This window comes from Megascapheus bottae, chromosome 25 (assembly GCF_031878675.1).
Source record: "Megascapheus bottae isolate mThoBot1 chromosome 25, mThoBot2.hap1, whole genome shotgun sequence".
In the NCBI taxonomy this organism is placed as follows: Eukaryota; Metazoa; Chordata; class Mammalia; order Rodentia; family Geomyidae; genus Megascapheus; species Megascapheus bottae.
In genome coordinates, this window is record NC_143533.1 from 17,651,007 (window position 1) to 17,668,629 (window position 17,623).

Here is a 17,623-nt window from a genome sequence, read left to right on the forward strand (position 1 = left end):
GCTCGGATTATAGGCAATGAACTACTAAGACCTGACTGAAAGGTGTCTGGCAGCTGGCCTTTGAAACCTTATTTCCTGCCCTTTCCATCCAATGTTTATCCAAAGTTCTCGATTTGTGTTTGGGGTACTTCATGCTTATCTCTCCTTGATGACTTTCTGTAGTTGGAATCTTCCTTGGTTTACCAAAACAGCAGGCTTTTCGATATCTGAGGATTCCTTTTAGGTTTGAGGGAAGTCAGGGATGAATGCCACATGTTCTATGTTGCCTCTAAAACTTAAACAGAACGAGCTTGGTGTGTCTCAGCTGTGTTGTCATAGGGAGAATGTCCAGGATTTCTTCTTCTTCTTTTTTTTTTGTCTAGGATTTCTTTTAGAACAGCAACCCCAAACCTAAAAGCACCAAAGCCTTAGAGATGTCCTGTCTAGTGTCAGGAGATTGGCCGAAGCTGTCCCAGCCTGGCTGTGTGACCCAGGTCTTTAACCTTCTAGGAAACCAGGGCATTGGGTGCTAGTCATTTTCAAACTATTCTTTTTTCAATCAGCACAACTATTTTTTTCCCAGTGAAATCTTACAGGGAAGCCCAGTATATGAAACAGATGCAGATACTGCTGCTCAGAATGCTACTGGGGTGGGAGCCCCCCAAATAGAGGCCCCTGGCTGTTCCCCAGGAGGCCTCAGTGAATACTGCTGACCTCCACGAATATTCTAGAGATTCCAGAGTCCTTTGCTAAACTTCTCAAATCAAGATTTCTAAGTCTGGGAACTAGGACTTGACTTTTCTTCTTCCTTTTCCTTTCTCTTCTGTTCCGTTTCCCTTTTCCCTTCCCTTATCCTTTTCCTTGCTTTCCTTCGTTTTCCTTCCCACCCTTCTTTTCTTGTACAGTACTGGTTTGAATTTGAGTTCGAATGTTGTATGTGTTAGTCAGGTGCTCTACATGTACTGAGCCATGCCTCCAGCCCTTTTTGTTAGTAGGTATTTTTACCTCCTCCCTCCTTCCCCCTTTTCCCTCCTCTCTCCTCTCCCTTCCCCCTTCATTCTGAGGCCCAGACTTGAATCCGGGCCTGGATGCTGTCCCTAAGCTGCTTTTGCTCAAGACTAGTGCTCTACCACTTGAGCCATAGCTCCACTTCGGGTTCCTTTTCCCTTTTCCTTTCCTTTTCTTTTTTTCTTTGCCAGTCCTGGGCTTGAGCTCAGGGCCTGAGCCACTATCCTTGGACTTTCTCAAGGCAAGAGCTCTACCACTTGAGCCTCAGCACCATTTTCGGCTTTTTTCTATGTATGTGGTACCGAGGAATCGAACCCGGGTCTTCGTGAATGCTAGGCAAGCACTCTACTACTAGGCCAAATTCCTGGCCCTCTTCCTTTTCTTTCCCTCCCCCCCCCTTCTTCCCCCCTTTCTCCCTCTCTTTCCTCTTTTTTTTTTTTTTTGGTAGTTTATTGGCGATATAATCCCATAGATTTTCCTGCCTGAGTTGGAACTGAAACACTGGTGACCAGCTGGTACTGGTTATTATTATTTGACAGTCCTGGGGCTTGAACTCAGGGCCTGAGCACTGAAGCTCAAGTCTAGCACTTTACCACTTGAGCCACAGCACCATTTCTGGCCTTTTCTGTTTATGTGGTACTGAGGAATCAAACCCAGGGCTTCATGCATGCTAGGCAAGGACTCTACCACTAAGCCACATTCTCAGCCCTACTGGTTATTTTTAAGATAAGTCTACCTTCCTGCCTGGGCATATCCCTGGACTACAATCTTCTTTGTTACTTCCCGCCATAGCTGGGATGACAGGTGCATGCCACAGCACCCAGTTTCTTACATTGAGATGGAATCTTGACCCTTCTGATCTTAGCCCCTCATGTTTCTTAGATGATGGATGCATGCCACTGTGCCTAGCTATTGGTTGGGAAGGGGATCTCATCTGTATGTCTGACTGCCCTCGAACAAGGATCTTACCTATTTCATCCTTTCTTCTTCTTTTTTCCTTCTTTTTTGCTGGGCTTAAGGCTTGAACTCAGGCCTGGGCACTGTCCTTGGGCTTTCTCAAGGCTAGTGCTCTACCACTTGAACCACAGCACCACTTCCAGCTTTTTCTGTGTATGTGGTACCAAGGAATTGAACCCAGGGCTTTGTGTGTGCTGGGCAAGCACTCTACCACTAGGCTAAACTCCCAAGCCCTATTTCATCCTTTTTTAAGGAGCTAGGTTGGGAGGTGTGTACCACCAGCACCCAGTAAGACTTTTTCCCACAAACTGCAAGGGGATTGGAAATACCACTAAGTTGGAGGTCTCAAGTTCCCTATGAAACATAAAACAATGGTGAGTCTGTGATCCTCTTCAGCTTTGTTGGAGGCATATGACTTTCCCTTTCCAGCAGCACTCTTCTCCAGTGGTGCTCACCCCTGGCCTCCTCCCTTTATCACCAGGACTCTCTTTCAGGCCCCTGTGTTCAGGCTTGCACCATCAGCCCTGCTAAATTTAAGGCTTTATTTTTCAAATCAAATGCTCATCTGGCTGGCTGGTTGCCTGAGAACTCACATGTGGAAGGAAGTCAGAGACACTGAGGCAGGAAAGGCTGCTCTGGAGTGTGGAAGACAAGTCTGGAAACCATATGAACTGTAGTCTTCAAATATAAGGAACAAATACATATAAAGGCATATATATATACATGCACATATGCAAATAATGCATGTATATGAGTATGTGTGTATCTAGATATAGATATTTTTTTCTACTAAAAGAGAACAAAGTTTTTTTTTTCTAGACTCAGTTATAAAGTGTCTGTTGGAAATTACGGGTGTCTCTCATTTGTTCTGTTTACTGTCTCTATCTGCCTTGGAGGGAACAGCTAGATTTAACCCCTTCCCCCAATTCCTGCAAGCTTTGTAAACCCTTGCTTTTGCTAGATGCATGTTACAAAAGGAAATTTGCTTTCTTAATATTTCTTTCTGAGACGTGGTTGATACGTGAAATTTTAAAAAATATTATACATATACATATTTTTTTATATATATATTTTTTTTGCCAGTCCTGGAGCTTGAACTCAGGGCCTAGGCACTGTTTCTTAGTCACTTTTTGCTTCAAGGCTAGCACTCTGCCACTTGAGCCACAGCACCACTTCTGGCTTTTCTTGTGTATGTGGTACTGAGGAATTGAACCCAGGGCTTCATGCATATTAGGCAAGCACTGTACCACGAGGCTATGTTCCTGGCCCCAGAACCTTTTTTTTTTTTTTGCCGAGCTTGAACTCAGGGTATGACCACTGTCTTTGGGCTTTCCCAAGACTCTAGAACCAAAGTACCACTTCTAGCTTTTTCTATGTATACGATACTGAGGAATGTGACCTAGGTCTTTGTGCATGCTAGGTAAGCATTCTATCACTAGGCCAAACTCCTGGCCCCATATTAGAACCTTCTTAGTAAGAGTAAGACAAATTTAAAGGAAAAGGACAAGGGGGCCCGGTGCCAGTGGCTTACACCTATAATGCTAGCTCCTCAGGAGACTGGGATCTATGTATTACAGTTCAGAGCCAACCTGATCAGGAAAGCTGGAAATGAAGCTGTGACTCAAGTCGAACACTAGCCTTGAGCACAAAAGCGCAAGGACAGGGTCCAAGCCCTAGAATTGATTGTGTGTGTGTGTGTGTGTGTGTGTGTGTGTGTGTGTGCGCGTGCGTGCGTGGTACACGTACAAGGAATATGGATTTAAAATGTGATTATTGGCCCACCATTAGACACCTAATGGCACTATCTTTGCAAATGTCTTCTTTGTATGCCTCTTTTCTCTTGCTTCCTCCCACTTTTCCCTCCCTCCCACTTTTCCTTCCTTTTCTCCCTTTCCTTCTTCCCTCCTTCCCTCTCTCTCTCCTTCATTCTTCCTTTACCTATATATAATCTATCTGTAGAAAGTTATATCCAAGAAGAGGGAGAAATGCCGTGTCGGCAGGATTTGAATAATGTCAGGCCAGGAGTTTGACCTAGTGATAGGTGGAGTGCTTACCTATTATGCATCAAGACCACATACATAGAAAAAGCTGGAAGTGGTGCTGTGTCTCAGTGGGTAGAGCACTAGCCTTGAGCAAAATAAAGTTCAAGGACAGTGCCCAAGCCCTGAGTTCAAGCCCTAGGACTGGCAAAAAAAAAAAAAAAAAAGGAATAATGTCAGAGAGAAAACCAGGAATTGTAACAGAAGGCCTATGACACCTTCTTTCTCTCCTCTGAAGTATGAGATGGGACCAGTTCTCAGCTCCAGGACTCATAGACTTCTAGACATTGAGTGTAGGTGTGTTAGGAATGACAGGTATATGCCACTATATCTAGCAGTTAGTTGTGATGGGATTCTTAGAAACTGTTTTCGCCTAAGCTGGTCTTGGAACTGCAACCCTCCCCTGTCTTTACCTCTGGAATAACTGGGATTATAGGCATGAACCACTAGTATCTGGTTTAGATGTCTTATTTAAATAACACTTTTGGTCTCTAATGAAGATGACTACATTCCCCCCCCAAATAGTTCTTAATAGCTTTTTAAAAATAATTTCTCTTTTTCTGTGTCTTGTCTATTTTCAATGTATCATGCTTGTCTGTAGTATTTTTTTTGTGTTCTGTTTGAGAATATTTTTTTAAGTTTTGTCTTCTAATAAATTCCCCCAGTGGTAAACAATGAGATCTCACATTGTATTCAGAGAGATGACCGTGGGCTCTCTGCTGGCTCAGTATGCAAACCAGGGGATTCTGTCAAGCCATCAACATTTCTTTGGTTTCCTTTCTGTAAAATAGCACAGACCAAAATATGTTCCTGTTAAAAATTCCTTGGTGTTTTTCCTACCTATTTCTTACACAATAAAAAATACCTACTCCACATGGCTTCTAGCTAATCTTGCTAGGATCCTTGTTCTTCTTTCATCCATTGGGACTCAGTGTCTGTGTCATTATCTGTAGAAATCCCCCCAATACCCTGGCCAAAGTGGCTCACATCTGTAATCCTAGCTACTCCGGAGGCTGAGAGCTGAGGTCTGAGGTTGAAAGCCAGCCGGGGCAGGAAGGTCCATGAGACTCTGATCTTCAATTAATGAGCCAAGCCCCCACCCCCCCAAAAAAAAGAGCTATGACTCCAGTGGTAGAGTACTAGTCGTGTATACCAAAAGCTCAGAGAGAGCACCCCAGACTCTGAGTTCAAGCCCTGAGACTGACATAAAATGATCAGTGCTTTTATTCTCTAAAGTAGTGTCTTTTACACAGCAATGATATCTATCAACTGTTACCTGTCATCTATTATATTAGTCATATCTATTATCTTTTAGCTATATTCCATCATCAGTCATATCTCTCATCTATCTATATATCCACATGTATCATCTATCCTATAACTTGTTGTGTTTTCATTTGTCCATCTTCTGTCTATATCATCTGTTTTATCTGTCATTGTTTATCATGTTTATTATTCATCTTCTTCATCATCCACCATGGATTTTCAGATACAGCCACACATGGAACAGCATGGTAAACCTTTATTTGTAGCTCTCCCATACCTTCCTATGTTTGTATCCATCCTCATTTTTTGTTTTCCAGAGTATTTTTAAAAACAAGCTCCAGATGTCATACTATCAGTAAATTTTTGTTTTTTTTCTTTTTAAAATTTTTTTGTTTTTTGTTGGGATAATATATAGTTACATTCACCAGGTCATGGGTATATTACTTCTTGAACCTTGATATCCATTCTGGTTTTCTAGTGTTTTTGTCCCTGTTTCCCTCCCTCCACCCCAGTAAATTTTAATTTTTTTGGTGCTGGTCCTCGGAGCTTCAACTCAATACTGTCCCTCAATACTGTCAAGGCCTCAATACTGTCCCTCAATACTGTCAAGGCCTCAATACTGTCCCTCAATACTGTCAAGGCCTCAATACTGTCCCTCAGTACTGTCAAGGCCTCAATACTGTCCCTCAATACTGTCAAGGCCTCAATACTGTCCCTAAGACTTCTTGCTTAAAGCTAGCACTCTTGAGCCACAGCTCCACTTCCATTCTTTTGGTGGTTAATCAGAGATAAGAATCTCACAGATTTTCTTGCCTGGGCTGGCTTTGAACCATAATCCTTAGATCCCAGCCTCCAGAGTAGCTAGTATTATTTCATCCACTAATACCCTGGTTAGAATGTAAGAATGTTTTCATGGTTAAATTGTAACTTCTGGTCCATTCTGAATAGAATTTTATTTCTATGAGATTGTCTCTACAATGTCATCCTTAAAAGACAATCTTACTATAAAACTTTTGAGTTTTTTTTTCCTAAATGGAAACAGTCCAGTGCTCTTTGTCATCCATGAATTTAAAATATGACCTTGGACTTGGTTTCTCCTCATCATGAAGGTGCTGAGGATACAAAACTGATGGTCCAGTGCAAAGCAAGCGCCCTCATAATCATGAGGAAAAAGATTTATCCCACTGTCGAGAGAAATGTGAATGACATCATGCCTGCAGCCTCAGAAAGCTGAGCTCTTTCACCGAGGACCCTAAGTAAATCCTGATTGAAGTCTGTTGGCTGCTGTCGAGTCATGATTCTGAGGAGACAAGGAGAGAGCCATCAGGGTAGTAATAAAGTCCAGGCATATTCTTTTCTGATGAGCTCACTGTACATAGGGACAAGGCTTGGAGTATCTGGAGGCATGAAAGTTAATATATCCTTTATTAGACAGTCTCTCTGCTTTATCCATGTTCCCATAGGACTTCTGATGACAGCTGTATGGCAGACCATTTAATACTGAAGTCATTTCTCAAAAAAAAAAAAACCCAACAAAACAAAAAAGACAGATCTGTTTCTAGGTTATCAGAAGACAAAGATGGTTTGGGGCGATTATTTAGGAGCCAGATTTCTGTTTTCTGCACCAGTCTCTAGGATCTCTGATGAGCAGCCGTCTGCATCTAATTCCACTCATAGTCCAGATGTTCAGGGCAGGGTCTTGCCCAGAGTCTCATTTTGCACAGACAAACGTGTTCTTGAACTCATCAGTGATGACATCGCCTGGCTAGGTGATGTCCCGTGCCAGAAAGGTATTCAGATTCTACCTGCATACCATCTTATTTCTGAGGAATTCACGCAAATAAACCAGAGCATTAAGGTGACTGTGAAATTCAGACGTGTATTCTAAGTAGCAATAAAACTCATAATCTTCTGGGCATACTCTTTAGTTGTGTCTTGCACTGTAAAAAAAAAAGAAAAAAAAATCAAAACACTAGGTCCTGACCAAAGAAAATCCAATCACACCACCCAGAGATATTTGGCACCAATCAACCTCCTGTATGCAAACCTCCATCCAGGTGTGCGGCCCAGGGATTCTGAATCACTCTTCTCTCCAAGGTCCATTCATGGCCTGACCTTCAGTGCTTTTCCTTTTTTCGCTGGTCATGGGGCTTGACCTCCTGGCCTGGGTGTTGTCCCTGAGTTCTTCAGCCCAAGGCTACTACTCCCTTACCCCTTGAGCCACAGCACCACTTCCAGTTTTCTAGTGGTTAATTGGAGATAAGAGTCTCATGGACTTTATTGCCTGTGCTGGCTTTGAACCATGATCCTCAGATCTCAATCTCCTGAGTAGGATTATAAGCTTGAGCTACCGCACCCAGCTGTTGTGCTTTTTCCTTTGAAAGCAGATTCTTCCATCTTCCTCATGTTCCACCATCTCTGGATGATCATATATTTAGGGGATCCTGTTAAGAATCTGCAGCCACATAGAGGGTCTTAGGAGATTATTTTCAGGGACAGATTTCTTTTTTTAATTTTTTTTTTTATTTATAGAGGGGTTACAGTTACAGTCACTAGGTAGTAGGTGCTTTACTTCTCATACATTGATACCCCTTCTCAGGTTTTTGTCCCCATTTCCCCTCCCACTTCCTCCCAATCACCTTGTCAGGGACGGATTTCCTTCCAACAACAGCTGGAAGGTTTGTGGTGCAGGTAGTACATTGTAAGTGAATGGGTCATTCTGTTTGTTTTTAGTAATACCGTGATTAAATTAGGTTTCTGCTTATGAATAATGAATAATACAAGGAGTGTGGATTTTTGTCCAGATGAGCCAGGAGTCTGTATATCTCTTCTGGGCCAATTGTGAAATGGAATCCCCTGGGCTCTAGGTGGGTGTCTTTCATCATTTCTGCTTCTTTTCCCCTTTTCCATTCTTCCTGCCACCATGGGGGTGAGATTATCTTGCACAGTTGATCACAAAACTGTCTGTATGATAATGATGATAGTTTTTTTTAAAGCATTTTCCTAAGCAGAGGGAAAAAAGGGCAGGGGAGGGAGAGGAGCATCTGCATTCTTCAAAACTGAATAGATTCCAAAGATCGGAGCACTGCATTTCCTCTGCATGTAATGAGATTCTGCTATCCAGTCCAGGATGAGAGGATGTGGCTCAAGCCGTACATCTTCACTCCAGCTCTGCCCTTGACAGTTTGGGGACTGGGAAGAACCAGAGACTGTGCACTGAGCAATTCTGCTGGAGGACCAGGACTCAGAGCTGTCTTTGTGGACTGGTTAATATTGAAGCCTGGAAGTGTGGCACCATGACCCACTTTAGTCAGATTGCTCCCATTCTTTAGGGTCTATCCTCTTTCTAAACATGCAGTTACTGATGACCATGGAAAATAATGTGTTTAGTTTTTTTTCAAAGAACAATAAATAGAGGTTTATTATTAGGTGATGGACTTGATGGCCAGACAGACTTGGGTTCCAATCCCTGCCTTGTCACTTACATGTGACCTAAAAGAAAGTACTCCTTTTTTGACTCAAAGAAAAGATACACCCCCCCTTTCTTTTTTTACATTTTTTGCCTTCTCCCCAATTGGTCTTGAAAATGACAGTTTATATAATGCTGGGAAATAGATATTGTATGTACTACACACACATGCATAGTATATAGTGTATATACCTGTAATCCTAGCGAGCTACGCAGGAGGCTGAGATCTGAGGATCAGGGTTCAAAGCCAGCCTGAGCAGCAAAGTCTGTGTGATCCTTTACCTCCAGGATAGAAGTGGCACTGATTCAAGTGGTAGAGTTCCAACTGTGAGTACAAGAGCGAAGCTTAGATGATGAGGCCCTGAATTCAAATCCCAGTCTTCTAGACTTTTAAGATTTTAACTTAGCCGATGATGGGTTTTCATCAGTGAAAGCAGAGGCTCTGGGATTCTCCTTGTGCTGTGCAGCTGGCGTTTGGGGCTTGTGTTTGAAGCAATCTTGCATCATGGCTTTGCTATGATGCAAAATGACCTCATGGATTTTAACTATGGTACTTGGCCCCCAGCACTGAGACCTTACAATTCTGTACTTTGACCTTTGTCAGGAAATGTCTTTCCCTTCTGAGAGATGAGTGAAAGGCTATGCATAATGTAAACATGAATTCAAACTGCACCGAAATTCCTAGATTTACAAGTGTGGATACAAACATTATAACCTAGAAATAATCTAGTCAGTGCTTCTTTGAGCCGGCTTAAAATAAAAATTGGTAGGGTGATAAGGCAGATTTTATCACAGAAAAGTCACAAGTCAAGGAAAGGATTCATAAAATGTATATTCTAAAAGTACCAGAAAACATAAGGAGTTTAACTGTCACAAAGTGACAACTAGAGTTACTTTGAGGAAGTAATTTTTTTAAATATACTTGCTCATAATCTACCTCATCTTTAGAACCTCAGAAAGTACGAGTTCTCAGGAAAAAAGCCCTTGGTGGGCAGATATTCTTGCCACTTGAGCCACATCTCTAGCCTCTTCTGTTTTAGTTTTTTGTTTCTTTTTGATAAGGTCCCATGCTTTTCACTCCGAGCAGCCTCAAATCTTGATCCTCCTGTCTTAGGCCTCATGCGTAGGAAGGCTTATACTTGCTTCTTCTTTGACCTAAGGTTTCACTAAGTGATTTTTTTTGGGGGAGGGGGGCGTTGTGTTGCCCTTGAACTACAATCTGCTTAGCTGAGATTACAGCTGTGAACTACTATGCCCAGCTTAAAATAGCTTGAATACAGCCTTCAAAGCAATTCAGTAGCCATGACATTTCTATAGATCAGACATAATAATTTTTTCCTTCCTTCATTAACACCTGCCATTTCTGTTTGATGAAATGGTAGAAATGAGTGGGAGGGAGGGGAGGGGCAAGGTGGGAGCAAATGAGGGAAGGGATAACACTTCGACAAGCAACATGCTCATTATATCACGTAGGTAACTGTAACCCCAATGTACATCACCTTCAGAATAAAATTAAAAAATGGTAGAAATGAGAAATGTCTCTAATATTTTAAAACAGGTATCCCTGTGAAGAATAAATGAGACGAGATTTGCAAGGTTTCCTAGATTCTCCTGTAGGTCATAGAACTAGAGAAAACACGGCAAAGCGTGGCATTGGAAACTGATTAAACTCTGGCTGAGGATGAAAATACAGCCATTGAAAAATTTCCGAAACAACATGTACTTGGATCTGTATGAAAGAAAAACAACAACAACAACAAATCTTGGGAATATTTAAGCCAAATGACCCAGCAGGGGTTGATAGTGTGAAGCTTATTTCACAGTTGTATAAATATTTAAAATGGGTTTCCAGCCTTTACAGCAAGTAGATTAGACTATTTTTTTCAAAAAAGAAAAGCTGAACAATGAAATATATCTGCCTCCTTTAATTTATCGGAGGTGGGGGAGGGGTGCACCCCCCTTCCAGTTTTCCTAAGAATGAATGTCGTAAGTGTGGGGAATACTTCCAATTTTTTTTTTTTTTTTTGCCAGTCCTGGGCTTGAGCTCAGGGCCTGAGCACTGTCCTTGGACTTTCTCAAGGCTAGAGCTCTACCACTTGAGCCTCAGCACCACTTCCAGCTTTTTTCTATGTATGTGGTACCGAGGAATCGAACCCGGGTCTTCGTGCATGCGAGGCAAGCACTCTACCACTAGGCCAAACTCCCGTCCGATACTTCCAATTTTTAAAACAAGACTGGATACTGTTTCACAAGGGCTGAGTAAAATGTCACTCTACCTTGCCATAGGTGGGCTGTTTCTAAGGGATCTGCCCTTGACTGACATCACCAGGGACCACATCCCACTGACAATAATCACTTTTTGCCACAGAGACTCAGTTATAGGACTTGAAGAGAAAGCTGTGTAGCTTATCTCTTTTGAGCTGTGACAGGGCCCTGGCCTGCTAGAATGTGCTGGTGCAGGCCTAAGCATCAGTGGCTCATGCCTGTCATCTACTCAGGAGGCTGAGATCTGAGGACCACAGGTTCAAAGGCTCTTGGTGCTAGTTAAAACTACCAAAAACTCCGAAGTGAAGCTAGCTGTGGCTCAAGTGGTAGAGAACGGGTCATTATGCTTTCCTTCTTGTTCGTTCTTGAAAAAAAAATTAACGTCTGTTTTGGATCTTTAGACTGAAGAATGAGAAATGGATGGATGTCAAAGTAGGGGACATCGTGAAATTAGAGAACAACCAATTTGTTGCCGTGAGTATGTGATGTTGAAGGGGAAATTTCTTTTAGCTTAAAATGGCATATAAAGTGAGTATTGAAGTAATAGCAAGACTTTCTTGGTCATGCTCCAAAAGACTGGTCTCCAGTAGTATTACTTATAAAAATATGACTTCAAATTACCTTCTCATTAGGAATTTATTGTCACAAAAGACTTTATTAGGATATTTCCATGCATGTGTATACTGTACTTTGATCAGATTTTCCCCTTCTGTTGCTCTTTGTCACCCCCTCCATTTCAACAATTTTCATAGGCTTCATTCTTCCATTTTCACACATGTGTGTAAAATATTCTGATCTTATTCATTCCCTCTTTTCTTTTTGTACCTATCCTGGGCTTGAACTCAGGGTCTAGGTGCTGTCCCTGAGCCTTTTCACTCAAGTCTAGTGCTCTACTACTCTAGCCACAGCCTTTTGGTGGTTAATTAGAGATAGAGTTTCATGAACTTTGCTGTCCGGGCAGGTTTCCAGCTGTGATCCTCAGACTCTGGAGTGGCTGGGATTACAGGTGTGAGTCACAGATCCCCTGGCTCAATTTTGCTCTTCCTAGCTGCTGCTGGAACCAAAGCCTTTGTAGCACTCCGACTCCTGTGAACATTATGAGAATCTAGCCAGTTAGCTGGTTTGAGAGAGATCTCAGTTCCTTTCTCCCCCCAACCCCACTTCAAGAAAGCTATTCCTGCTTTAGGTGTCAGTGACTATTAGGTTTTTGTGGAAAATTGTGTTGGTGGAATTGAGCATTGTTGCCTCTCAGAAATGGTAGGGCTAGAAAGATGAACTTGGCCTACAGTCTAGGCCTGGCCGAAGCAGGCTGTCACTTTCCCCTGACTCACGCCCATGACATGTTATTGAGTCTGTTCTACCACCTTTTTTGGAGATGTTTCCTGAAGGACCATTTTGGTGGTATACTCACTCTCCTTGCTATTTTAAGTTTCGGAGCAGAGAGCCACAAAGGCGACTCCCCCGCCCCCCCATGGCTCTGAGTACCTCCTTCCCCCTGCATGGGTGTCACCCACTTCCACACGGAGAATCTCCAGGGAGAGGATTTTTGTTGTTGTTTTGCCAGTCCTGGGGCTTGAAATCAGGGCTGGGGTGCTGGGGCACTGAGCTTTACGGTTGAAGCCTAGCACTTGAGCCACAGCTCCACTTCTGCCTTTTTTTTTTTACTTTTCTGGGTAATTGGAGATAAGAGTCTCACAGACTTTCCTGCCCAAAGTAGCTTCATACCTCTATCCTCAGATCTCAGCCTTCCATGTAGCTGGGATTATAGGTGTCAGGCCACCAACATGGGGTCCAATATTCTTTTGCCATTTTATAGTTTTCATCTCTGAACACCAACAAAACAAAAACAGGACATAACAAAACTAAGTGAAATAATGTTTTTTACAGCTGCCTTGCAGTCAGTTAGCTTCCTCCTGCATCCCCGCACCCCAGTGGAAAGAGTGTACATTTGGGGATCACAAGTTGTGAGTTCTAGTTCTAAGGAGACAGCATTGGAATAGTCAGGGCAGAGCCCATGGCGGTTAGTTACAAGTAGGTAATGAATGGGTCACTGCTGCTCAAGAGATGGTTCAGCCACCAGATGGCGATGACGAGTCAGTTGCCCGTGTGCCAGTTGTGGGCTAGAAGTCTGCCCTTGTTTAATATAAACCCAAACACACCTGGAATTGGTGCTGCTCAGAAACACTTGAGTTTTTGAAGATACAAGAAGGTCTTTTTCTTTAGCCATCATCACTATCGTCCATCACAAAGAGTTCTGCATTTTGTATAAAATGATTTTTTTTTTTTTTTGCACATCTAAGGGAGAGAATTTTAGGCCGAAGTTGTAGGCCCAGAGAAGTTTAAGGTCTGTTGCTAAAATACTTTATGCCAATATACCTTGAAATCTGGATGAAGGAGATAAGAATGAGGTAAATCAAAGAAAAAGCCACCCATCCTTTTTTTGTGTGTGTTTGGGTCCTGGCGTTTGAGCTCTGTCAGGGCGGTGTCCCCAAGCTCTTCAGCTCAAGGCTACCACCCTACCCCTTGAGCCAAGCCCCACTTCCCATTTTCTAGAGGTTAATTGGAGGTCCTTTTGTGCCGGGCTGGCTTTGAACCTTAGTCCTCAGATAGCCTCCAGAGTAGCAGCTAGGATTATAGGCATGAGCCACCATGCCCAGCTCCACCCATCCTTTTAAATCAGGATGGGTATTTTTTGGTTCAAGAGTGGCCTTCAAGGGGTCGGGGATTTAGCTTAGCGGAAGAGCCCTTGCCTGGCAAGTGCAAGGCCCTGAGTTTGGTCCCTGGCTCTGGAAATAAAACAAAACAAAAAGCTATAAAAGAGTGGCCTTCGCTTTTGAGGTACTCTCTTAATAGGGTTGCTTTACTCACACTGAGACAAGTTAGGAAAATAACTTCTGTCTTGATAACCTATTTAAATTGTTTAGAGTTTAGGAGGAGCCGTGATTTTTATTCCTTGTAGAACTCTTGCTGAGTTTTGTCGAGCTCTGTTTTATCCTAATTTAGGCAAAAGTGTACCCAGCCACACCCCTACCCCTATTTTTGAGTTGGAAATCTAAAAGCTTGATACCATTAAAAGGCTGTGTCATTTCTAAGTTTAGCCTTTACGATTTGAGAATGAAGTAATTCTGATTTTTTTTTTGAAGGAAGCAAGAAAATTTCAGATTTGGAATGCTCATCATGCATGCAGACGTCACTCAGAAATCACTGGGCTAATGTCTCATCCTAGGTTGCTGGAATTGAAGTCAGTTCTTTTTAGACATCCAGACCTTTCTGAATTTCATAAAATGGTTTTTAGAAAACAAAATAGACCAGCAGATTTTTCTGTTTAGAATGTTCCCAGAATTCTAAGACTGAATTGTGATAGATGATTTCCAAAGCTCAAATCAAAAACAGAATAAAACTATTTTCAAAAAAAGACAAACTGGGGCTGGGAGTTTAACCTAGTGGTAGAGTGCTTGTCTAGCACACACAAAGACCCAGGTTCGATTCTTCAGTACCACATACATTTTAGAAAAAGCTGGAAATGGTGCTGTGGCGCAAGTGGCAGAGTTCTAGTCTTGAGAAAGCCCAAAGACAGTGCTCAGGCCCTATATTGAAACCTCAGGAATGGCAAAAAAAAAAAAAAAAAAAAGACTACTTAGCCTCTGATTTCCCCTCCCCATGCCCCTTACTGTGTGCCTGCACTTGCTCTTCTCCTTCCCTTTTACCATCTTTTCCATCTTTTTTTTTCCTCTTTCAGCCATTCTCTTTTTAAAATGTCCTTGCTTTTCTTATCCTTTCTTTCGCTTTTTTTTTTCCTTTTATTCTTTCCCTTCCATCCTCTCCCCATCTTCCCCTCCCTCCCCCCTCCCTCCCTTCCTTCTTCCTCCTTTTCTTCCTCCATCTCTCCTCTTCCTTTCCCTCTCCCTTCTCTTCCTTTCTGTCCCTTTCCCTTTCCACCTCTCTCCCTTTCCGTATCTCTTCTTTCTTTCTCTTTCCCTTTCTTCCTTCCTCCTTCCCTTTGTCTTTTCCTCTTGCCTTTCTCCTTCTGTCTTTTCTCTATCTTATTTGTCTATTCCCTTACCTGTCATCTACTAGGTACTTAAGGTCTGTACAAATAAATTCTTCTAATTACCTTATTTACTGGATACATTTTATATTTTTAATTAAGAGTTATTCAAGAAAGAAAACAATTTAATTCTTCATTTAATTTCGCTCTCTCTCCTCTCTCTCCCCCTCTTTCCCCCTCTCTCTCCTCTCTCTCCTTCCTTCCCTCCCTCCTTCCCTCCCTTCCTTCATTCCTTCCTTCCTTTGTTACTTCTGGTAAAGCTTAATTTTCATCAGTCTCCAGAGGCCATGCTTCTGTTGAGGTGAAAAGCAGGGGTGCAGAAGGAAAGAGAAGGATGATTTTACTGTGCTCACCCAACAGAGGCAATTCAGGACCTCACCCCTTCAGTAATGTTCAACGTTGGGCCTGGCTAGGGGTTCTGGAGCACAACAGACTTTCAGCCTCTGCTTTTGTCTATGATTTCTTAAAATAGGCCGACTTGCTTCTCCTATCAAGTAGTGAGCCACATGGTCTTTGTTACATTGAAACAGCTGAGCTGGATGGGTAAGTGATTAAATTAGGATATTGGAGAGGTTGGCTTTTATTTATTTAGTTAATCAGTTAGTTAGTTTTGGTCATAGGACTTGAACTCAGGGCCTCGGTGATGTCTCTGAGCTCTTTAGCGCTCTACCACTTGAACCATAGCACCACTTCCAGTTTCCTGGCAATTTAATTGGCAGTAAGAGTCTCTGGGACGTTCACACCCAGGTTGGCTTTGAACCATGATCCTCAGATCTCAGCCTTCTGATTCCAGTCATGAGCCACCAGTGCCTGGCCTTTATTTTCTTTAAAAGTAAATGTCTTGCCATGGGCTGGTGGCTCACACCTATAATCCCAGCTACTCAGGGGCTGAGATATGAGGATTGCAGTTCAAAGTCAGCCTGGGCATGGAAGTCCATAAGACTCGTATCTCCACTTTACCTGCCAGAAAACTGGAAGTGGTGCTGTGGCTCAAGTAGAGTACTAGCCTTGAGCTGAAGAATGCCCAAGCCTAGAGTTTAAGCCCTACGACTGACCAAAAAAAAAGTAAACTTCTTTAGAAACAGGACTTAAGACTTAGTCTTTGTTTTCTTGGAAGACATTAGCAGTCTAAATTGCAAAGAAAATTGTTAATTACTTTGCCATAATTTATAGTATATGTATTTTATGCTTGAATTTATTTGAAAAACCATGATTTATCTGTGGAGTTTATTTTTTCTCTGTTAAGTTCTGTGTGTGTTTGTGAATCATTTTATGCAGGGTTTCTTTGGCAGAATTCCTCAGAAGTTTGTGCTTCCTTTTCTCTTTTTTCTGTCAGTCACGGGCTTGAACTCTGGGTCTGGGCACTGTCCTTGAGCTCCTCAGCTCAAGGCCAGCATTCTACCTCTTGAGCCCCAGTGACATTGAAGTTTGTGCTTTCATTTCATTTTTCTCAGTAAAATGACAGGGAGCGTCTAGCCTTCTCTCGGAAGAACGACACATGACATTTTAAAATAGGCCCTTTCGGAGAAAGAAGAGAGAATCGGGCTGTGCTCTAATTCTGATGTGTGAAGGATTTAGTTATGTTCCATAGAGCAATTCTGTGTTCAGAGCACTCAGTTTGTTCATCTGGCATAAAAACATTACCTAATGCTTACCTTGTGCAGACATTAACTGTGTGTGTGTGTTCTTTAGATTATATAAATCCCCACATGAGACAATATAAGCCCCATTGTACAGGGAAAGGAATTGATAAAAGAGGATTAGGTAATTTTCCCTATGGAGGTAGGCCTCCAGTCTAGCAACAAGGTTTTTGCCTCCCAAGCCATTACCATATTGAACTATTCAAATAGAATTTGGCCTGGGTAATCTTATATTTAGGGTTTTTTGTATGTTTTTGTTTTGGCAGAACATTTTCAGACACAGCTAAAGTAGTAGCAAGAGGAAAATTTATAGTATTTGATCCATACCACACTTGAAAGGACAAAGGTCTCAAATTAATAATCTCCTGAATGAAACCATTGAATGAACTCATTACCAGACATTTCCATAAATGATAAGACTCTGAAAGATGGTCAGAGTTTGTGTGTGTATTTTACAACAACATAAATTTGTTCTCTTTTATAGCCCTGTAGATGAAAATTCAGAAATCATGGTATGAGTTGGTTCGTTTTATTCTGAAGATTCAAAAAGCAACCAGGGTTTGAACCATTGAGGGGAACAGGGTTTGCTCTTGTCCACAACCTAGAGTCCCTTTTCTGTCATTTAAGATGAGCCAAACAGATGGCTTGTAATTTTGGACTCAACTTCTGTCCTTCCATCACGCTGTCTTCTGTGTTTCTAACAGGTGATCTTAAGCTATGGAGAAAGAAAACTTGGGTTGAACGCAGTGAGATCACTGGGGTGGCACAAGCCCTTAGACAAGCTAAGCTAGCTATGAAATAACCATTGCAAGCCGAGAAATTACTAGAAGGCCACCTGCCTTTTGTGTGTGTGTGTGTGTGTGTGTGTGTGTGTGTGTGTGTGTGTGTGTGTGTGTGTTTCTGCCTGGAAGATCACCTGCTCTCTCTGATTGCTGATTGTCTGAGCTAATAC

The 17,623-nt window shown here is 42.3% G+C and overlaps 1 protein-coding gene across 1 annotated transcript in view; it reads left to right on the forward strand.

Moving 5' to 3' along the window:
• The window catches only part of Atp8b4 (ATPase phospholipid transporting 8B4 (putative)), a 142,249-nt gene that overhangs the window by 46,233 nt on the left and 78,393 nt on the right, over nt 1-17,623 (forward strand). Inside the window, exons 8-9 of the mRNA XM_090358436.1 lie at nt 11,385-11,457; nt 15,504-15,574. Of these exons, the coding sequence (XP_090214562.1) occupies nt 11,385-11,457; nt 15,504-15,574 (144 nt within the window). The remainder of the gene's footprint in view (nt 1-11,384; nt 11,458-15,503; nt 15,575-17,623) is intronic.